Source organism: Chinchilla lanigera, unplaced genomic scaffold (genome assembly GCF_000276665.1).
Source record: "Chinchilla lanigera isolate Chin_1 unplaced genomic scaffold, ChiLan1.0 scaffold00053, whole genome shotgun sequence".
Classification (NCBI taxonomy): domain Eukaryota; kingdom Metazoa; phylum Chordata; class Mammalia; order Rodentia; family Chinchillidae; genus Chinchilla; species Chinchilla lanigera.
Genome location: NW_004955454.1, coordinates 4297936 through 4320517, shown reverse-complemented (window position 1 = coordinate 4320517; position 22582 = coordinate 4297936). Strand labels below are relative to the sequence as shown.

Genomic DNA, 22582 nt, shown 5'->3' with positions numbered 1-22582 from the left:
AGAGTGCCAATAGACAATGTCATGATCAAAAACGTCTGAAGTCCACAGATCTAACACCACTTTAAAATGCCAACCCAAGCAGTAACTTGTCTCAGCTGTAAGTGCTCCTACATTTTGACAGGCACAGGTTAAGAATGAGTCCTGTAACACAAACTGTCAATTAGCAAGCTTTCTCCAATAGAGCAGGAGCCTGTTGCTTGCTCCGTGCATTACCAAATAAGTTGCAGTATACAACAATATATGCAGGCACAGGTACAGGATCCATACTCAGAATGAGCCCTTACACGAAGAGGAAAACGACAATGCTGAGCCCACAGAAGACAAGAACCAAACTGGCCTAAATAAAACCTTCCCCCCACCTCAACTCCTCTCTAAAGACACAGCACCACCATCCTGTCCTGTCCTCTTCCTCTGCACACTAAGTGAAGGCTGCTAAGGGTCTTGCCTTTCATTCTCTAAGTCAAAGGCACAGGAACGTGGTTGATTCTTCTGATGTATATAAATAACAACATTCAGCTCTGCTCAGCAAAGACATTCTTATCTCAAGTGCTCAAGCAGGCTTAACACCACAGAATTACGGAAGGATTGCCAACCGCCACCCCTGCCCACCGTTTATATGCTCACATGAACACTCAAACAAAGGGAAGAGGGCAGAGCGCTACAAAAGTGGACATTAACATGCAGTTACTTCTAGCGTTAGTAACTGCAGATGAACTAGAACTTGAATTTTATTACTTTTTTTTTAAGAAAAATACTAATTGTAATACTGCTTACTTGATCTCAGGAGGCATTGGGCTTTACACCAGCCCAATGAAAGAAAACTGAAAACAGAAAACTGAAAACACAGCACTGGCTATAAAGAATCCCAGTTAAGTTCAAGACAGACACATCTCTGCTAACTCCATGTTCCAAGAAGCCCCAGTCAGTGTGCTGAGGGGCCCCTAGCTTCCCATAAGATCTCCTAAATATCCTAAATTTTTAAAAAAACCTTTATCCCTAAGTCAGAAAAGATGTATGGTGCCTACTGCACTTTAATAGAACACAATTAGTATGAGGTGAAGTCCTACCTAAGTAGCTTACAAAATATTTTAAAATAAAAATATAAATAAAACAAAAATAAGAAACACAAAACTATAAAACATAGACTAAGCTGAAAAAACAAGTGAAGCCACTATTTGGCAACAGTTGCAGAGCTGCCACTTTAGGGATAGTACACAGCCTAAAGTAAGCACTGCCGCATACCCACACCCTCACCACTGCACCCCAGCCCAACTGGATGCTTTAAGACAACCAGTGAACTCAGCTCCTCCTCTGCCTACTATGCTAAAAGGGCCTCAACAACAGAAACTACAACTTACTCATCTTCACATCACAAATAAATAGCATAATGCTTGCCCAGTGGCAGACACTTAGTAAATGGAGAATAAATGAAAGTACAACGCAGAACTCCATGCGCACTTACCTGCTCTGACTCCTCGATATTGAGGGGTGGCAAACATGTCCCACTGGGAGACGATAATGGCTGCAATGCCCAGCACACAGATGACGATCAAGTAAATGAAGCAGGGTTGTGGGTTACAGTAGAAAGAATAATAAAGCCAAGGAACAAAACTCCCCATAATCAGAAGAGCAATACCAGAGTAATCCAGTCTAAGATTTAAAAAAAGAAAAAGTCCAACGATAAATATTACTGCCTTATAAATTTTAATTAATCTCCCATGACATGAGTTATCAACAACAGCGGAAAGGAAACTGGGCTGCTTGCTTTAATTTAAAAAAAAAAAGCTCCCAACAGATGGTATCACGAAGTGTGAATTCTGCCAGACAGTCTTCCCTAAACCGCTGGCTCTAACTCACCCATCAACACATGGACTACACAGATACTTACTTAGAGAAGAGCCGGGAGACTCCTTCTGAGTGGCAGTAGACTGTGTGGAAAAGCCATGAAAACGAAAGGCAGAGAATGGCTCCCAAGAAAAATAATCCAAAGACCACCTTCTCTTGCAGAGGGGCCACGAAGGAAATATTTGGGCGGAACATATAAAAGATCCCCAGGCACAGGAAAAATACACAACCTAGGAAAAGAATTCAGGAGACAAATATCCTTTTGAAGAAACAGTTATACATTGATTACTTTTTGTTTGTTTGTTTGTTTGGTTCTTTTCCGGTACCGGGAATCGAACTCACGACCTCACGCTTGCCAGGCAGGCACTGTGCTGCTGAGCTAAACCCCCAGCCCCCAATGAGTACTTTTTCAATCTTTCTCAATAGCAATGATGAAACCTGAATCAAAAATTCCACGGAGGAAAAAAACAAGAATTCAGATACATTAGACACAAGTACAAGTTCCCCATGATGAATGGCACCATTATGGGTGGCAAACATGCACTAATAAAAATAAAGTCGACATTCCATGAAAAAAAAAAAGTTCCATAAGAAAAATTTTTCCAAATAACTGAAGCCTATTCAAAAGTTTAGTTTGCTTCCAATATTGTTGGTAATGGTACAGACTTCAGCTTCACAAACTGAGTATACAGAATGTAAGTTAGCTCATCCAGGGGCAGAATCCAAAAAGACACTGGACACTGCTGCTACCTCTCAGATCCAGCATAAAATTTCACTCACCAAGTTTTTGGCATATATGCTACTTTCAAAGGTCCATTTTGTTTTCACTTTTATTTTTGCAATGAGTTCCAACACTTCTAAAACCCTGACAGGAAATACAGTTTTCCTCCACCAACAGCTGTCAAGGAACATTGTGTTGCTTCTCTGGTCTCCTCACTGGCCCAACACATCGAGAGTGAAGAACAGCAAAGTACCTATTCAGGCCATGTCACACCAGTCCTTGAACTGTGCTCCACAGTCAGGTGCCAAGCTCTTACTGCTTAAGGAAGCACCATTTGACACAGATATTTCAGTAGTTAAACACTTGCGAAGTAATTGCTTTATCATTAATTAAAAAGCTACTCTTGACTTAAGCAACAAACTTCACTTGATTTTGATTCTCTTCTGTTCTCACTAAAACTAGCAGGCAAGAATTTGGAAGAATAGCAATCAAATGTGTGATAAAAAAAAAATACAAGTTCGATGGAGTAAGGTTTTTAGAAACTACTTAATAGGTTCTCAAATTTGCATAACTATCACCACTATCTAAAACATTATCATACCCTCAAACACAAGTCCAGCACCTATTGTCACACCCACTCCTCTCCCCTCAGCCCTAGACACTCTTCTACTTTGTCTACACCAATTTGCCTATTCCACAGACGTGGAATTATACAATCATGCAGCCTTCTGTGTGCGGTTTCTTTCACTTAGGTAATGTTTTCACAGTTCCATGTTATAATACCTATCAGTACTTCATCCCTTTTTATGGCCATTGTATGGCTGTGCCAGTTTCTTGATTGTTTCATTCACTGGTAGATATCTGGCTTGTTTCTACTTTTTTGTTATTATGAATAATGCTGCTATAACATTTACGCACATGTTTTTATGTGAACATGACTTATTTATCTTGGATATATATCTAGTTGTGGAACTGATGCTAATTGATAACTCTGTGGAACATTTTGGGGAACTGTCAAACTATTTTCCATAGAAGTGGCCCCACTTTACGCCTTTACTGGCAATGTAAAAGAGTTCCAATTTCTCTTCATCCACACCAAGACTTATTTTCCTTTTTGATTACAGCCATCCTAGCAGGAGCGAGGTAAGTATCTCATTGCATTTCTCAGAGCACTTGATTTGGGGAAGGATATTATATTATTTGGGTATTTGGGGATATTTGGGGATATATTTAGGATATTTGGGGACGGATTTGGGAAAAGATTTCCTTAAATACTAAGAAACACCTTTTTATACGCTTCCTTGTCACTTGTATCTCTGAAGAAATGTCTACTGAGAAGTTGTGGAAATAAGACAAAATGGGCTATTTTTATTGTTGAGTTGTAAGAGTTCTTTACTAGACTTACCAATATAATAATCTGCAAATATTCCCTTCCACTCTACGGGTTATCATTTCACTTTCATGATAATGTTCTTTGACATATACGAGTTTTTAATTTTTTTTAAGATCAGTTTTTCATTTTGATGAAGTCCAATTTATCTTTTTCTTTGACTGCTTGTGCTTTAAGTACCAATTCTAAGAAGCTTGCTTAATCCAAAGCCAAGATTTGTATCTATATTTTCTCATACGAGTTTTATAGTTTTAGCTCATTGCTAAATTTTGTATATGGCTTGAGGCTGGAATACAATTTCATTCTTCTACACACTGATACTATCCCAAGAACATTTATTGAAAAGACTATTCTTTGCCCCTATTGTATTTTCTTTTTTTTTAAATATATAATCATGGCTGGATGTGGTGGCACACACCTGTAATCCCAACACTGACGCAGGGGGATCACTGAGAGTTCAAGGCCAGCCTGAACTACATAGTGAGTTCAAAGCCAGCCTCAACTACACAGCAAGATCCTGTCTCAAAACACCAACAAAAAAAATCAAGAACTAAAAATATTAACTTCATATTCTATTTCAAGACAACCTAAAATTTAACTGTAAATATTCTAAGTAATGACTTTCAAAAAAATCAGCTTGCTTATATTAAATAATATCTTCCTCTCACTGATTATAATATCCTACCACATTTTGTATAGCAGTTTTTCCTTTCTGTGATTTGAGGACAGTCTAAAAGGTCTAGGAGAGAAAAACTTAACTAAGTGTAAAAAAAACAAATCACAGTGCAAACTATAATAGGCAAAGAGTAAACAAGTGAAAAAAGTCATCATTAGAAATTCAAGGGGAAAAAACTTTTAAATCTCAAAGCAGTTTTCAAGTCTGTCTTTATCCTCAAATACATGAATATAAAAGAGAATAAAGTGGGCCAGGTGTAGTGGCACACACCTCTACTCAAAGCACTCAGGACTGCCGTGAGTTAGAGGCAGCCTGAGCTACAAGTGAGACCTTGTCTGCAGAAAATAATAATAATAATAATAGTAATAATAAAACAATACTGTGGATCACCACTTCATTATACCACTGATATTACATACCTAAGAGATGTGTCCAGATGTTGCCTGTTTCTGTGTGTATTCTGAAGATGCTCTTAAAGCAGGCCCGGAAAGAAGGCATAGGTGGCCGGTGGCCATGTAAAAGGAAGTCATTATCCTTGAGCCAGTCTGGCAGCACATCGTGAGGGATCACTCGCCATCGACCTTCCCAGACCTGGAAGAAGGCGTTATTGAGCACCTTTGTGATTTTGGTTGTTCACGTACAGCACTGGCCCCAAACAACTCTCTCACAACACTGTTTTACTGGGAAAAATAATTAAATTTTAAGAAAGCAAAAATATTCAAAATGTATAATGTCCCATTCTAAGTTCTTACAAAACAAGACTGATAAAAACGTATCTTTTAAAAGGGCATCCTCTTCTCAGGGAAAGCAAAGAGCAAACGAATTTACAGAATATTCCCTAAAAGAGCTTTGTTTCAGAGTGGCTAAAAAGAACAGTGAGGGTCCAAAGTCCCATCCACATCGACCCTCCTACATCCTTCCACAGCAGAAATCTGTTATTACCTGTGACCATTATATATTTAATACTCATGTTGGTAGAAAAAGAACTATGCAGACTCACTCTTTTATTACCCTTTACCAAACTCTCCCCTGCCCCTTGCTCTCTCTTCTCTTCCCAACACAGCAAATATGAAGTAGAAAAGACAAAGAGGTCAGAAAATTCTTGGGTCTCTGACATTAAGTTGTATGAGCTTTAATCAGTTATGAATGTCTAAGCCTCAGTTTCTTCATTTATAAAATGAAAATGATAGTGCTTCATTTAATAAACAAATTACGAGGACCAAATAAAATGGCATAAGGACTCCATAAATGAGTTAATCCCTAAGATCACAGTGTAAACTAGAATAAGCAAAGAGTAAACAAGTGAAAAAAGTCATCGTTAGAAATTCAAGGGGGAGGGGGCTGGGGACTTGGCTCAGCCGCACAGCGCCTGCCTGGCGAGTGCGAGGTCATGAGTTCGATTCCTGGTACCAGGGGAAAAAAAAAAGAAATTCAAGGGGGAAAAACTTAAATCCTAAAGTAGTTTTCAAGTCTGCCTTTATCTTCAAATACATGAAAATAAAAGAGAATAAAGTAGGCCAGAGGTAGTGGCACACACCTGTATTCCCAGCACTCAGGATTACCATGAGTTAGAGGCAGCCTGTGCTACAAAGCGAGGTGCATGATCTTAACGTCCCAAGCTATCTCCTGTCTAAAAGTGACAGAAACTGGGCATGGTAGCACACGCTTATTATCCCAGCACTTGGGATGCTAAGGCAGGAGGATCACCATGCGTTCAAGACCTGCCTGGGCTACATAGTGAATCTGAAGCCAGCCTGAACAACAGAGTGAGACCCTGTTTCACAAAAACTATAAATAATTAAATGAATAAATGAACAAATGAATGAATGTCAGTGACACCCCCAGCCTTCCTTCTTTTCTCCCACTGTACCTTCCCAATGACTTCTAGGAGGGAAAAAAGTCAGGGATTTGGTATTCCGTCCTGTGTATGTCTGTCTATCTCTGTACTGTTTCTTTTTAATTTCTCTTAGCACAAAAAGCTGACATCTGGGGCTGGAGATTTAGCTCACAGCACAGCGCCTGCCTGGCAAGCAAAATGTCATCAGTTCGATTCCTGGTACCAGGAAAAAAAGAAAAGCTGATATCATAATGACAACCTAATTTAGAAATGATGTGCTTCTGCTAGCTAGAAAGTACAAGGAAAATGCCAGCCACATGGCCTACCTCCCAGCTAATGCTGGCTCAACAGTGCTTCTAGTCTATTACCCTATAAACAAGAATCTACTACAAGTCATCTGGGCTCACTGACAAAAGACTTGCATCGCTATCCCCCAGGTATCTTTGACAAACAACACAGCTAAGCCATAGAAACTTGGCTCCCCCTTCTCTCTATGGTGCAGAATGATTGCCACTTATTTGCCAGCTGTGCCTTCCTTTCATCCTACATCCTTTCTGTTCTCTGTTCTTCTACCTCCTTACTGACATTTGTAAAAGATCTGATCCTCTCTGTAACACCTCCTGTGTCTCCAAAGGGAGGGCTACCAATTAAGAGCAGATGTAAGACAAAAAAAAAAAAGCCGGGCACCGTGGAGCACGCCTCTAATCCCAGCACTCGGGAGGCTGAGGCAGGAGGGTTGTTGCTAGTTCAAGACCAGCCTGGGCCACATAGTGAGCTCAAGGCCAGCCTGAACTACTTAGTGAAACCCTGTCTCAAAAAGACAAAAAGACCAAAAAAAAAAGAACATATGTGGGCAGTTCCAAGAGCCGCTGCAAATACCAAACTCGGTAGATGCCCCAGTCTTTTTATATAAAATGGCATAATATTTGTATATAACCTATGCTCACCCTTCTTCAAATCAGCCCCACATTATATATAATACCTAATACAACATAAATGCTATGTAAACAGCTGTTACACTGTATGGCTTTGGAAATGAAAATAATGAAAAGGGGAAAAAAGTCTTTACATATTTAGTTTTTTGTTGTTACTGTGGGAGGTCTCAGGTCTTAGTACACTGTCCAGGTTAGTCTTGAATTCAAGATTAGTCAATGAAGCCCTTGTGCTCAAGTGTTCCTCCTAATCTCAGCCTCCAGTGCTGCGGGGACTACAGGCACAAGTCAGCGCACCAGCCCTCCCAAATACCTGCCTGAATCCAAAGATATGAAACCTATGGATACAGAGAGCCAACTGCACTGCACTAGCACTTGGAAAAGTAGCTGTTGTGACATCTTCCACAGGACTATATTGAGAAAGAGGAGAGAGCACACATGCATACACCATACACTTAAGTTTTTATATTTAACTTGAACTTGAGAAAGATCGCATTATTGCTAAGATGAACCTTGTAAGACGTTGCTGCTTGTTTTATCTGGATGAATTGTATTTCTAAGAGGAAGAGGAATAGAGAATGCAATCCTTCTATTTCCAAGCAGCTCACCATGTACAACTGCTGTGCTGTAAATGCATCAGAAATGCCACTGTGCTACACATCAACGAAACAGTCAAATGCTCCCTTTTCACAGCCAAAAAGAACAGACTGAGTTTCTTACTAGCCACAGATGTGTTAAATGTCAGTGTGATTTCCCCATTGTTTCTAACATTCTAGCGACCTAAATACTTGGCCAAGGAGTTGTACTTTACTAGTTATACTTCAGTTTTCAAGTTATACTTCTTATTTAGCAGAGACTGTACCCTCACTCTCAAGTGGGGAATCATATGCTATCAGACAAATGCCAACACAAATAGGTATCCTCTTACCTGCTAGGAGGAACAGATTAGGATCACAACGTAGACTTATTTATAAATAAGTTTGACAAAGATACTGCCTAAATCAAAACATCTGAGTCCACTGTCCACACATACACACACATGCACACACACACGCACGAAATTTGTTCTCTATCATCCTTATTTTCACATGGGCCTGACTATGCTGGTAAAATAGCAAAAACCAAAGTCTGAAAAGTGACTAAGATCAAACTGAAAACTCTAAAGACTAACCTATTATTTTATTGCCCCTCTTCCAATAAGAAAAGCTTTTCCAAAAGAGAAGGAACAACAGCACATCCACGGCACACTTCGTTTTAAAATGTTTATCTGCTTCCAATCCAAGAAACCAAATCCTGCAATAAACACGGCCATTTTCAAGCAAGGTCAGTTGCACTGCCAGAGGAAGGTGGAGCAACACTAAGGACACTGTAACACGATGCTTCTCCATTCTGCTCGCACAGAAAAGCTGCAAGGGTACTTTTCTGCAGTAAATTATAGTGTGTAGCACGTGAACGACCACCTCTATTCTCCCATTAACTGTTAAATTAAAAGCTTTATGCGCTTTATTTTTAACTCTCGTGCAGAGAGAATGAAAAGGTACTTGGATCAGCTACACTGTCCCATTAATCTATAAATATTAAATTTCCCTAATGGTCCAGACATTAAGTATACAACTTTAAGAGATTTCTTCACACCAAATTTGTTTCTGAAAAACAAAGACAGTGTGGTACCCTGGAACTTGCCATTGCTTCTAGGAGGCGCAACAGGTAGCATACCAGAGAACCAAACAAACTGTTATGGCTGGAGAGAGCAGGAGTCACAGGCAATGGACACCAACTTCTATCTTGCTCAGTAAGTGCCAAACATCGAGTACCAGAGCACTACCCAACAGTTTCCTTGAAAAGTCCGGCCATCGTCATCTGCTGCACATCTGCTAATCCTCCTAAGACTGGGGTCACTACAATGAACCTATTATTTGTCTGGATTTTTTTTTCTTTTTTGTTTTTTATTTTTTTGAGACAGGGTCTCACTATGTAGTGCAGCCCAGCCTTGAACTCACTATATAGCCCAGGACGGCCTCAAATTTGCAGCAATCCTCCTGTCTCAGCCAACTGCTGGGATTATAGGTGTCACTACACCCAGCTGATTGGCTTTCTTATCACCAATTTTCAAACACTAATTAAGATTTCCGAGGCTGAAAACTATCTTGACCCTATCAATGTTTATGCTTTCTTTCTTAGACCATCACCCCACCCCTTAGCCTTAGAAAGGGTGTCTATGTTCAAATCATAATCTTTTCATCCCTGGTCCAATGCATAATATTCTAAGACAACTGGCCTCAGTTATTTCCAGCATTTTTGTGAATGGAAGGAAATCTAAATTTAGTTTTCGGGATGTAGAACTACAACCATAAAAAGTTTTGGTTTCATAAAACCCATGAAAAGCTATGTGCTCAAAAGAAAGAAAGAAAGAAAGAAAAGAACAGCTATGTTATAAAAAAAGCTATAAAAATTTCTCTCTAAATAATCAAGTGTTTTCCAGAAATTTTAAATAAGTTGATATACATATGCACATACAAAAAAATTCACACTAATTTGAGATCTTATCTGCAAAAACTCTTACTGATCTGACTAAACAAGTTCCTATGAATTTACAGGTGTCCGTATTTTCTCTAAGCAAGTAAGCAATTCTAGTTAGCACTTTAGAAAGAAAATGAAATTCTACAATAAATCCCAGGAAATCAGAAAATGAAAGAAAAATCTTAGAGAGAAACTATACCAACTGAAGTGAAAATACTAGGTGTGCATGAAAATTTGGGAATTTCTATCTCATGAATAGTCTGACTGTTCACAGAATCCTAAAAAGGACAGCAGGTTTACCACCCAAGTCAAACAGCAAAATATATCATGGAGACTAGGGGGTGGTTCTTCCCATTCCCCACTCTACACACACACACACACACACACACACACACAGTTCTGGGGATTGAATCCAGAGGCATTCTGCCACATCCCCAGCCTTTTCTACTTATATTTTTAAATTATGAGACAGAGTCTTGCTAAGTTGCCCAGGTTGGGCTCAAAATTTCAGTCCTTCTGTCTCAACCTCCCAAGCAACGGCTCTGTTCCATCATTCCCAGCTAGAGACAACATTTTAATATCTCCCTCATCAACCACTCCCAATCACATGCCTTATCTAATCAACAAGACATTTATGCTTTTAACCCGTATAAGGAAAAGTTTATTTCCCAATTGGATATTCTAAGTTTATCAGAACTTTATCAACGCTACTGTAAGCAAACAAACGTAGTATACCTTGAACAGGGCTGAAGTCATGAGACTACTTCTGTCTTATCCTGTGATAAATTTTCCCAAAGCAAACCACAGCCCAAAGCACCACCACTCTTTAATAGTTTCTGTTTGAAAAGGACTATAGATGTAGCATGGAAATGATAAAAAAGAAAAAAAACAAAACAAAACAACAACAAAAACACTTGAATCTTACCTTACAAACAAACTCTTCCATTCTTTCCATAGCATGATGGGCTTGTAAGAGTGGGGACATGCCCATAAACCCTTCATCCTCCTGAGAAGTGTCATCATTGCACTCCTGTTCCTCAGAGCTCTGCAAGGCAATCACAGAAATAGTCAAAAACAGGAAAGAGCCAAATGATACAATCAACATACATATCCTTGCAGGATTAGAATAAAAAAAATACAAGGTCAAAACTAGGCGTCAATGCTCTGGTAAGTAAAGTCAGATTACAGAATTATCAGTATTAAAAATGAACAACAGCTGCTCAATTCTTCTGGCAGATACACTCTACTACAACAGTACCCCTACGTCTGTTTTATTTTCTTCCCCTCTCTGTTTTATAGCAAATGGCTGGAATAGATTATTCGTTTCTTTTTGGTTTTATGAATCATTTTCACAAATGATATCCCCCCTTTAATATGTAAAGCTGAGAAATTCCTGGCGGGAAAATCTCCAAGAATCCCACCTTAAAATAGCTGTAATACAATGTGCTAAGTGTTCTAGAGGTAAAGGAAGATGATGGTGCTGGGATGGAACTCATGGCCTTCCACATGCTAGGCAAGTGCTCTACCACTGAGCTACAGCTACACGTTCACCTAACAGCTACTCCATTTTTAACTCCAAGCACAGAGGAAAGAGTTTTACAGAGGTCATCTAGCTTAATCCTGACAGCCACCTTATTAGGTAAATATCCTTATCCTCATTTAACATATAAGCACATTAGGTAAGGAGGTTAAATAAATTACCCAAGGTTAAAGCAAGTAAAGCAGCAAAGTTAAAAAACATCCAAAATCTACTGTCCTTCCATATTCCTAAGGCTATAATTTGTCCAAAAACTTAGACAAAAAGTAACAATCTGGTAATATTTTAAGGATTAAATTACTAAAATTAGGATTTTGCTTCCAGACCACTCTTCACAATAGTTTAGACAAACAGTTAAACAGATGTAGTAATAAAGGCATTGAACAGGAAATCAAGAGATACAGGTAGTAGACCTTGGTTCTACCACTAACACTAGTAGATTTTTTTTTTATGCAGGTCTCTCAACCTTCCTCAATTTTACCACTTATATCTAAAAGAGAATTTAAACCCTCTCTACAGTCGTCTTCATCTCTAAAATTCTGCAATATTGTAACTCAATGAGTAATAACAGCACAAGAGAACTATAATTCTACATCTAAGCAGAGTCAGCTAGATAAACACTGCTGGTAATATGACTGCATGAAGAAAATGATTTTCCACCTTTGATCTGAAAACTAAGTGGGTAAAAATGAACACGCAAAAGCAACCAGGAATCTTACCACAGCACTCTGAATTTGAACATTTTTAAAAAAACCTCTGAGATTTTATTTTCATCCTCTTCACTTTTTAAAGATACTGTGGCTATTATGAAGCATGTTATACACCCAATCTGACCTAAAAAATATATTCTCCAGAAAACATCCTGCTTTGCTCACCTAAACTCCCCCACCTCTGCTTCAACACCTAGACCTAACATATTTTGCATTTAAACTCTTCCCTAACCAACCTAGCCCAGTATTTCTCAACCTTTTTTATTACTACTAGTCCCTATCCAGAAATATTTTTATTTAGATATCCTCAATTCCATGACTTTTTTTTCTTTTCCTTTTTTTTTGAGACAGGATCTCACTATGTAGCTCAGGCTATCTGTCCTTGAACTCACTAGGTAGCCCAGGATGGCCTTGAACTCATAATCTTCCTGCCTCGCATTCCCAGTACTGGGATTACAGGTATGAAGATTACTATGTGTTTAGGTATGGCCATCTTGTGGAAAGCTTTCAATTATAGTTAGTATCTATCTACTCCTCCCTAGATCAATGACCCACTGTCATCACAGAATATGTTTCCAACCTATATAGCAACTGCCTCCTTTTCTGAGCCTCTTCAGCACGTACATCTGCGCCCTTCCCCTTGGCAACTAATACAGACATCTGAAAGATACCTGGTTATAGTTCTTGTGGGTTCTTACTTTTGCCTTACACTGTTTTAATGTGGAGGTTTTTAACTTTAGTTATCACTGCCTAAATTAAACTTACATGCCTGTTTATCTTCTTCCTCATGGCTCCCAGAACATACATACACAGTAGATAAATTAATGAATGCTTTGAAAGGTTTTTTTTAAATGCTATGTCTAATTAAATATAAAATTTAAAGCCAGGCATGGTGGTATACACTTGTAATTCAACACTTGGGAGGTTGAGGCAGGAGGATTGCCAGGAATTTGAGGCCAGCCTGGGCTACATAGTGAGTTTAAGGCCAACCTGAACTACATAGCAAGATGCTGTCTCAAAAAAAATTTAAAAATTCTACCTGGGCATTGTGGTGCATGCCTATAATCCCAGCACTTGGGAGGTTGAGGCAGGAGGCTCTCTGTGGGTTCAAGGACAGCATGGGCTACATAATGAGTTCAAGGCCAGCCTGAACTACAGGCTTTTAAGATCCTGTCTCAAAAAAACTAACAACAACCAAAAAAAAATCCATCAAAACGTCAGTTATATGAAACTTGAATACAGGTAACAGCTGATTCTAGAATCAGCAGACTGATTCTAAAATTTAAGATTATATATACATTAGCTCAAATATTTATGCATGTACCGCATGTATCTGATTCTTCACAAAGAAAAATAAGAATTGAATCTTCATTCTTAACAATAAATTATGTTAGTAGTTCCAAAACTACAAATAATGACCTAAAATATGTCATAGTTAAATGTTTCCTCTACTACGAAAAATAAAATCTGGTAGAGTTGCAGACAATCTGAAATGTCAGTGGAATTACTTATAATCATAATTTTTAATATCAGAGTAGGTACAGCTGGATTCACAGAGGACTGCCCACGGGACAGGATAGGTTAGCCTCACTGGTCAGAGAACAGATATTTCATATACTTAACTTTCCCTTACAGAATGAAAATGAAGTCAGGTACCTCTTTCACTAGGCAAGAACTATTATACACATTTATAGAAAAAAGAAATGGCTCAACTAAGTGAAGAGGATCAATGAATAGCTCTGTGTCCTCAGCAATACTAACACATGTATATTGAAAGAAAGCGAAAGTATACCCAGAATGTAGAATCAATGATCTAGCATGAACACCAGTAAGGAATCCAGAACACTGTCTATATAATGAATGTATTTTAGGAACAGGTAGCCTACCATAAAATGCTACAATGTATTAAAAGTGAGTTTGGAAGACAAAAAATTTAGACGCATCTAATATTATTTAGAAAATTTACAATCTAAGCATCAGTTTCTTTAGCTATAAAATGGCTTTAACAATATTATATCCATGTTGCAGATGTTTGATGATTAAATATAATAAGGAAAAGGGAACCACCATGGGGCCTAAAACTCAGAAAGTGGTAAATAAATGATGGACTTTAACATTATGGCTACGTATTAAGTACATTAAGGTAGGGTATCCCAACCTACTGGGGAGAAACATGTAAATAAGTATAGCAAAGAGCTACAGAAGAGTAAGAATAAGGTCTTTTTGCAAAGTTAACTATGTTTGAAAACAGAAAAGAAAAAGAAAAACCTAGAATATGCCAATTTAGCAGGACTGCTGCAAAAAGTAAATGTGGTATGAGGCTAAAAATGTTCATGTCTATCACTATATCCACAATCAAAATGCATAACATAGCAAAGCATATACAAGTACTCAGCCATAAAAAGTAATGAAACTCAGATATACGTTATCACATGGACGACCCTCGGAAACATTAGGCTAAGTCAAAGATGCTATATTCAAAAATATTGTAAAACTTCACTTAAATATCTAATATAGACAAACTCACTGAGACACAAAGTAGATCTGAGTTTTTCACATGCTGGGATAAGGAGGAAATGAGGAGTTATTCCTTAATAAGTACAGAGTTTCTGTATGCAGTAATACAAAATTTTGTGAATGGCAGTAATCACACAACACTGTGAATATATTTAGTGCCAATGAGTTATACACTTAAAAATGGCTTAAATGGCAGCTTTTATATTCTAGAATGTTCTGTGCTACAATAAAAATGAAGAGGGGAAGGAGAATTCATAGCAGCATTATTCATAATAATCAAAACCCTACAACAATCCAATTGTGTGCCCAAAAAAAAGAACTTATAAATGTGATGTATTCATTTGATGTAATACTTAATCAGTAATAAAAAGAATGACATACATTTAAAACAACATGTAGCAAAAACACACAGCATAAGACAAGCATGAAAGAGCGTGTTCTGTATAATCCATTTATATCACTTAAGAAATAGGTAAGAGAAATCTGGTACAGTAAGGGTCACAAACAGGAAGGAGACCAAGAGAGGGAGGGAGGAGGAGAGAGAGAAGGTGAAGTAAAAAGAATTAGGATGTGCAATGCACACGTACCGGCCCCCCACATGAACATGATCATTATGTACTGAAAACATGTACTAATTTTAAAAAGCCACAGGAGACAAAAGTGGTTACTTCTGGTAATGAGACAGGGGTAGCTTCTTAACATAAGAACACGGGAGAGGTTTTTTGAATCTTTGTTTTGTTTTTTCACCATGGTCAATTTTATTTTTAGGATCCAATCAGTCACTTTCCAAAGGCCTTTACCACAGCGGAAGCCCATGGACAGAACTGCTGCATGGCGGCTGTGTGGTGGTCATATATATGTGAAGTGTCACAGTGGTTGAGTAACCTTGATCTAAAGAGAGGACAGAAAGGGCCTATACAACGTACATAAATGAATATTATGACCATTCCACTGTTGAATTCCTATCCTCTTGCTCAGTGAAATTCTGTGTCGTTTCTAATTTTTTTATTCTCTTTAAAAAATAAAAAAAGAAAGAATATATAAAACCTCAAAAAAAATTATGAATTCATATCAGAAAAAATATTTTGTAATTTTCTGTGAAAGATGCTAGTAATAAGTAAACTAGTACGTGCTTACTAATGCCAGAGCTACCTGGTAAAATGAGTAGCATTCAAAAAATTCAAAAAGGTCCAGGTATGGTGGCACACACCTGTAATCCCAGCACTCAGGAAACTGCAGGCAGGAGGATTACTGAGCTCAAGGCCAGCCTCAACTACATAGGGAGACCTTATCTTTTAAAAAGAAAAAATTAAAAAGTATGCATTAAGCAGCTACTACATTATACTTGAAGACCCTGGTGTTACATGATTTGTTCAAGGTTACACACCTAGAAAATGCCAGTCAGAAGTTCAGTACACTCACAGAGGCAGTTCCAAAGTTCATGCTCTATCCACTATATTCACACTGTTTTCTAATTATGAAACTGCCCTGTTGGCAAGAGAGGGGGTTTGACATTTGGCCAAGACACCAAAGCAAATACAGCAAGCTTTCCTTGGCACTGAAGTGCAGGACAGTAAAAATGATTTGTGCCAAGCAAAACCATGCAAATCACTCTTAATAATTAATAAGGAAAACTACTATTCCATTATCTTAAAAAGTTTTGCCAAAACATTACAAACTGCCAGGTATGGTGGCTATATGCTTCTAATCCCAAATACTCAGGCGGCCACAGCAGGAGGATCACAAGTTCAACAGCAACCTGGGCAATGTAGTTGAGATCTTGTCTCAAAATAAAAAAAATTTTAAATGGCTGGGGGTGTAACTCAATGGTAGAACACTTGTTTGGCATGTGTTGAGGTCCTGGATTCAATTCCCATTATTTCAATAGAAACTCTGTAATTATATTAAAAGTATCAGTTTTAAATGTACAGGGAAATGAAAAATTTAAAACTAGTATTTAGTACTATGCCATTAGAAAATCTTTATCAGAACCCAGGCATGGTGCTGCATGTAATTCTAGCACGTAGGAGGCCGAAGCAGGAGAATCACTATGAGTTCAAGGCCAGTCTGAACTATACAGCAGACCCTGTCTCAAAAATCAAAACAAAACATCCTTTATCAGGAGTAGTTTGAACAATGTTTGCCTTCTTATATAACTTATTGTTCTAAGTGAGTGCCTCTACTATCCCTTGGTAAATGGCATATGCCTTTTTAGGTGTGGATCATTTATTTTTTGTATTTTCAAGTCACAGCAAATCTTTCAGTTTAATGTGACTTTTTTTTTTTTTGGCCAGCAAACACTACCTACCCATTTGGGCCAGCAAGCTTGTCTTCACTAAATTCTTCTGTCTACATATCTCGTACATAGTAGCTTGTCAGTATTATCACAGGCTAATATTTCCTCTGTAACTCCATTTCCTTTGACTTATCTTTCCCTTTCAGTATTACCACTTCCTCATCTTTGTTTTATTTTTATCTCTGTTGGCCAATTTTCTGTTTTGATCATCCATTTTAGTAAAGTCACTTGAGTTTATCATTGGGAGGCAAAGAAGCAACACTACTGTACACTATATTGTCTATGCATTTAATGAATTATCAACGACATTAACCAGGCAAACAATGATAGACTCTGAAAAAAGTGACATGATCAGCACTGAACAGGATGAACATCTATTACTCGTGTAGACATTTATGGACTGAACCATTTAACAAGAAAAACAGGGAAGTTTTGCACTTTATGCAGTTACTGACAAGGATACCACAATAACTGAAATTGGAGCTATGTTGCTGAGGCACTGGTATTATCTAACGCAAGTCATGGTATCTGAAACCTATGCCTCCTGGAACTCTGCAAATCATGGGTACCTATATTTTTCACTGTTCATTTTTCATCTTTATAGCTGCCCTTTTGATCTAAAAAGCTAATCTAATCCAACGGAATGCCAGCCCATATGTAGAGGAAGAATTTCACTGATTATATTTCTGACATCTGTAACTATACCCAGCTTGTCAGTACTTTTATTAATAAATGCCACCAGTAATTTTGTCTCCAGTGGTCCAGAGTATGTAACTACAACTGGCACAGGTAACATGTTTCAGTGAAGATACGTTCATCCATACTGGCAATACAACAAGATTTCAGATTTTTACAACACAATTTTTTTTTTTTTTTTTTTTTTTTGGTGTTTGGTTTTTCTCCGGTACCGGGAACCGAACTCACGACCTTGCGCTTGCCAGGCAGGCACTTTTGCTGCTGAGCTAAATCCCCAGCCCCTAACACAATGTTTCTTTTAAAAGTACAAAGTAAGTCTATTGATTTACCAAGTAATATCCCTAATTCCCACCATCCTATAAAGGAATGTACCCTCAAAGAATAAATGCCTAAAATCTTAGACCATTATTGGCTATTCATTGGTTTCAAACATTATAGAGTTGATAATTAGGGATCCACATGATGTGGTTATAAACCACATCTAGCTTTTCCAAAGCAAGACAGAGGATAACAAGTGAGAATAACATGGCAGCTAGGCGTGGTGGCATATACCTATAATCCCAGTACTCGGGAAGCTAAGGCAGGAGGAGCACCATGAAATCAAGACCAGCCTGCTCTACATAGCAAGACCCCATCTCAAAACAAAAAAGCAAAACAAACACACACACACACAAAAAAAAAAAAACCATGGTAGAATTAAACATTGGATAGGACACAAAATAAAAATTACCTTCCCTAGGGTACACAGGCAGGATTACAGTTATGCCACACACTGATGATTCAGAAAGCTATACAAGGTACTATTTACAACAGTACCTGTTTCTTCAAAGAACTACATTGTCATGAGTGCAGCTACTATTTCAGTTTACCCTCCAACAGCCATCACAGCATCCAAAACTCTCCTTTAACAATAAACTGATTTTATAGGAAAATAATCCCATACAAGCACTAAATAAAAGTCTGTGCTATATTTTCTGTTGTCATCTCTTACCACATTTTTACCAAAACAAACTACACAGAAACAGGACATTGTGATAAAATTAAATAATTAAACGATCGAAACTGAAACTGCCAAAGATAAAGGCATAAAACTTAATTCTCAAAAAAAAACTTAATTCTCAAATGTTTTCTACAACTAAATCACTGCATTTAAACTTGAAGAAGCTTCCTAAATATGTTTTTCCTCCTACATTCAATAAAGTCCATCTGTAAGAAGACTATGTAGAGATAAAAATGTTGTATTCCAAAACACAATATCGGACCCTGATGACCCATCCAAAGTACAGCCTAAAATAACGATCTCCCAGATTATGTTTTATCATTTGAAAAGACAGAGAACTGTAAAGTGATAAGGATGAAAAGGTCTTTAAGATCAGTCTAATGTGAAAATAATTCACAAGCCTACCGTGAGTTTATTTTTAACCCAAATCAATTCAATATAGTGATTCAGTTTAACAAGGACTCATTAAGACAACTGGGCATAAAATGAACTAAATGAAGTCTCTACCCTCCGTTGGCTTACAATCTAAAAGGAGGCTGAACTGGCTATATAAATGGCTATCACAGAAATAAGGTACAGCTAGAGGTTGCAGCCCTCAGGGAAAGCTGCATGAAGAATAGAATTTTGTAAAGATGAGTTAAAGGAAAATGACCAAGAGGGAAAAACAAAACTATGACTCTGAGGAAGAGAGTAGCTCAGTTCAACTGAAGCTCCAGGCACTTTTAGGACAGCAGCAAAACACAATGGACATATTAAAACGCTGGTACCAGTAAGTTAGCACACAAACCGTCACAGAGACCCACGCTAAGACCATCCGCCATCCACAATTGTAAGGGAAAGGTCATGGAATGGCAAAATACATGGGGCTGAGGACAGCACATCTTTGATTAAAATTTGTCTGCTTTATAGATGGTATTGAGAACGGAGAACTTCTCCATTCACACAGGTTAATCATGCAGACTAGGTTTGAAGGTTCCTGTGTCAGTATAACTTGACTGTTTCAAGAAATTCTTGCCCAAGCCAGGCATGCTGGAACACATCTATGATCCCAGCACTTGAGAGGCTAAGGCAGGAAGACCGCTTCAAGTTCAAGACCAGCCTGAGCTACACAGCAAGACCATGTCTCAAAAAGAACAGAACAGAATAGAACAGAACAGGGAAGAAAGAAAAAAATTCTTGCCCAGGAAAGTAAGGATACAAACTACTAAATAAACTTAACAAAGTTTTAAAGATTTCTCAAAAATTCATTTAACTGAACAATACTGCTCAATCACCTTAAGAAAAAAAAAATTGTTCACAGGGAAAGTCTACTTATTAATCAAACAATCTGCTTATTGAGTATTCTCAATCCAAGAATTCTAAACTCTTGAACCCAAACCTCAAAACTCTGTAAATAACCATCTATGACCTGTCTCTTCTAAAACACTGGAAGAGGAGATTAAGATGTGCTATGTACATGTGCCAACTCCCCATGATGAATATAATCATCCTGTACCTTAAACATGTACTAATAAAAAAATTTTTTAATGAAACACTACTGGCCTGGTGTGGTAGCACACACCTATAATCCCAGCACTCAGGAGGCTGAAGCAGAAGCATTACCACAAGTTCAAGGCCAGCCTGGGCTACACAGTGAGTTTAAGGTCAACCCGAACTTCACAGAGAGATTCTGTCTCAAAAACAAAATACTAATAATTAATTTAAAAAATAAAACTTTAGTAAGACTCTCACTTACTATGAGAGTAATATAATGAACTCGGTGTGGTCTGATTAAGTGGTTATTTTGATAATCTTTTTGCAAAGATAACAGGTTAAAATCAGTCTTAAGTTAGAAACTAGAAACAAGTACTAAGGCATTAACAAGCTGATACAGTCATCTTGTTATAATTACTAGGGCTAGTGGAAAATTAATACCCACCAAAAAATTGACAGCTAACGAAGAGTAAGTACTGATAAAAGTGTGTATCTAGTACCTTCCAAAAGAATTTTAGTCCATATGAATATTCTGACCTGACTAAAGGTATATATACTTTTTGACCATATTCAATAATCACCTCTATCAAAGCTTGATGGTACAAATCTTTTTTTTTTGGTACCAGGAATCGCACTCAGGACCTTGCACTTGCCAGGCAGGCATTGTGCCTAAGCTATATCCCCGGCCCTAAGGATCTTTAAAATCATCCAGTTTTTTATTCATATCAACTCTTTCTAATCTCAACTGAATTTCCTAAGTAGACTTCTCCATGGAAATAATATTAAGTGACTGACATACAAAAGTCTATTTAGAAGATAGTTTTCTTGTAATAAACTAATATACTGTGGCATTCTGGAGTATGGCTGAAGTAAACTAGTTCAGCAGAATAACTCCGAGGTTGAATAAATAAAAGCTCCTTATCTCCCTATTTATGAGGAAGAATCTGGAACACAGGAAAAGTAGGGCAACCATAACAGTTGATCTCTTTATTCAACCTAATACCTTGAAAATTCAGAGATATGAAAAAAGAAAAAGCCATGGAATTGAAGATCAGGGCAACCTAGTTTGAAATGCCTTTTTTATATTTTTTCCTAAAAGCTTACAAAATGCTTAACTTTAATATTTTGTAAATACAGTAATATTTTTAAAATACAATACATTTTGTAAATACCCCTTAGGGGTAGGGTCCTACACGCAAACAATACAAAAAAATACATATTTAATTTTCGATAATGGAGGAACAATGGAGCAGGGGTCTAAAGACCTGGAATTTAGACCCTAGTTGTCTAGACATTTTTACTACCACATCCCCCACACTGTTGTATCCTCGACACTTCATCCCAACTACACTGAAAAATTTTCTTCATCAGGCAGACATGAATATATGCCACTGAGTACCCAGTAAATGTTAGCTATTATTGTTGCTATTCCCTAAAAGTATCATATTATTTCTTGTTCTGGTCTTCACATCCTCTGTTCTATTTGCCTGGAATGAATGCCCTTTAATCCTTTCTCCTAGCTAACAATGACACTTACTTTTTGATCCTCACTTAGAGGTAGGCTTGTTCTCATACTATCCTACCCACACAACCACACAGCATTCATCCTAAATGTACTAATTTACCTTTCTCTTCAATGCAACTGGTAAGCTGCTTAAGGGCAGAAATCCTATCTTGTCTTTGTATGCCCACGTGCCGTCACATGATAAAAAAACTAAAAACATCTGCAGAAAAACTAAATGCACCCACGCATCTCTTCAACTAAGTATCTCTTGGGATTCCTTCTATGTTGGCATTCTCAAAACCAAGTTTGGGTACCTGAAAGCAAACTGATATTACTGAATAAAACTGAGGAATTCAGAAGGGAAAGCTGATCAGGGAAGGGTCAGGTTAAATTAGCTCAACTTGAAACAGAGAGAAGTCCAATAAACAGGCTAAGACTGCCAGGTATGGAGGCACATGCCCGTAATCCAAACTACTTAGTACATGAGCCACTAAGGCAGGAGAGGACAACCTCAAAGCCACCTGGGCCACTTAGTGAGATCCTCTCTCAAGATAAAAACAATTTTAAAGGGCTGGGGAGCGTAGGTCCCCAGTGGTAGAGTGCCTGCCTAACATATGCACAAAGGAGAGGTAAAGGAGGAAGAGGGAACAGGAAGAGGAGGAGCGGGAGGGAAGGGAGGAGGAAGAAGACAAGAGAGGTGGCAGCAGCAGCAGCAGCAGCAGTGGTAGCGGCAGCAGGGATGGCAGCAGTGGCCAATACTCAGATGAAAGACTTAGAAATCACATTTATGAGAAGTCAAGGGTGGCTCAGCCTGGGCATGGTGGCACACACCTGTAATCCCAGCACTCGGGAGGCTGGGGCAGGAGGATCATTGAGAGTTGAGGCCAGTCTGGGCCACAAAGTGAGTTCAAGGCCAGCCTGAACTGCA

At 38.1% G+C, this 22582-nt stretch overlaps 1 protein-coding gene across 1 annotated transcript in view; it reads right to left on the bottom strand.

Annotated features, from left to right (window-relative positions):
- Adipor2 (adiponectin receptor 2) overlaps nucleotides 1-22582 on the bottom strand; it is an 83358-nt gene that overhangs the window by 6738 nt on the left and 54038 nt on the right. Inside the window, exons 3-6 of the mRNA XM_005395954.2 lie at nucleotides 10847-10966; nucleotides 5052-5223; nucleotides 1889-2075; nucleotides 1463-1650 (exon numbers count right to left, since the gene is read on the bottom strand). Of these exons, the coding sequence (XP_005396011.1) occupies nucleotides 1463-1650; nucleotides 1889-2075; nucleotides 5052-5223; nucleotides 10847-10966 (667 nt within the window). The remainder of the gene's footprint in view (nucleotides 1-1462; nucleotides 1651-1888; nucleotides 2076-5051; nucleotides 5224-10846; nucleotides 10967-22582) is intronic.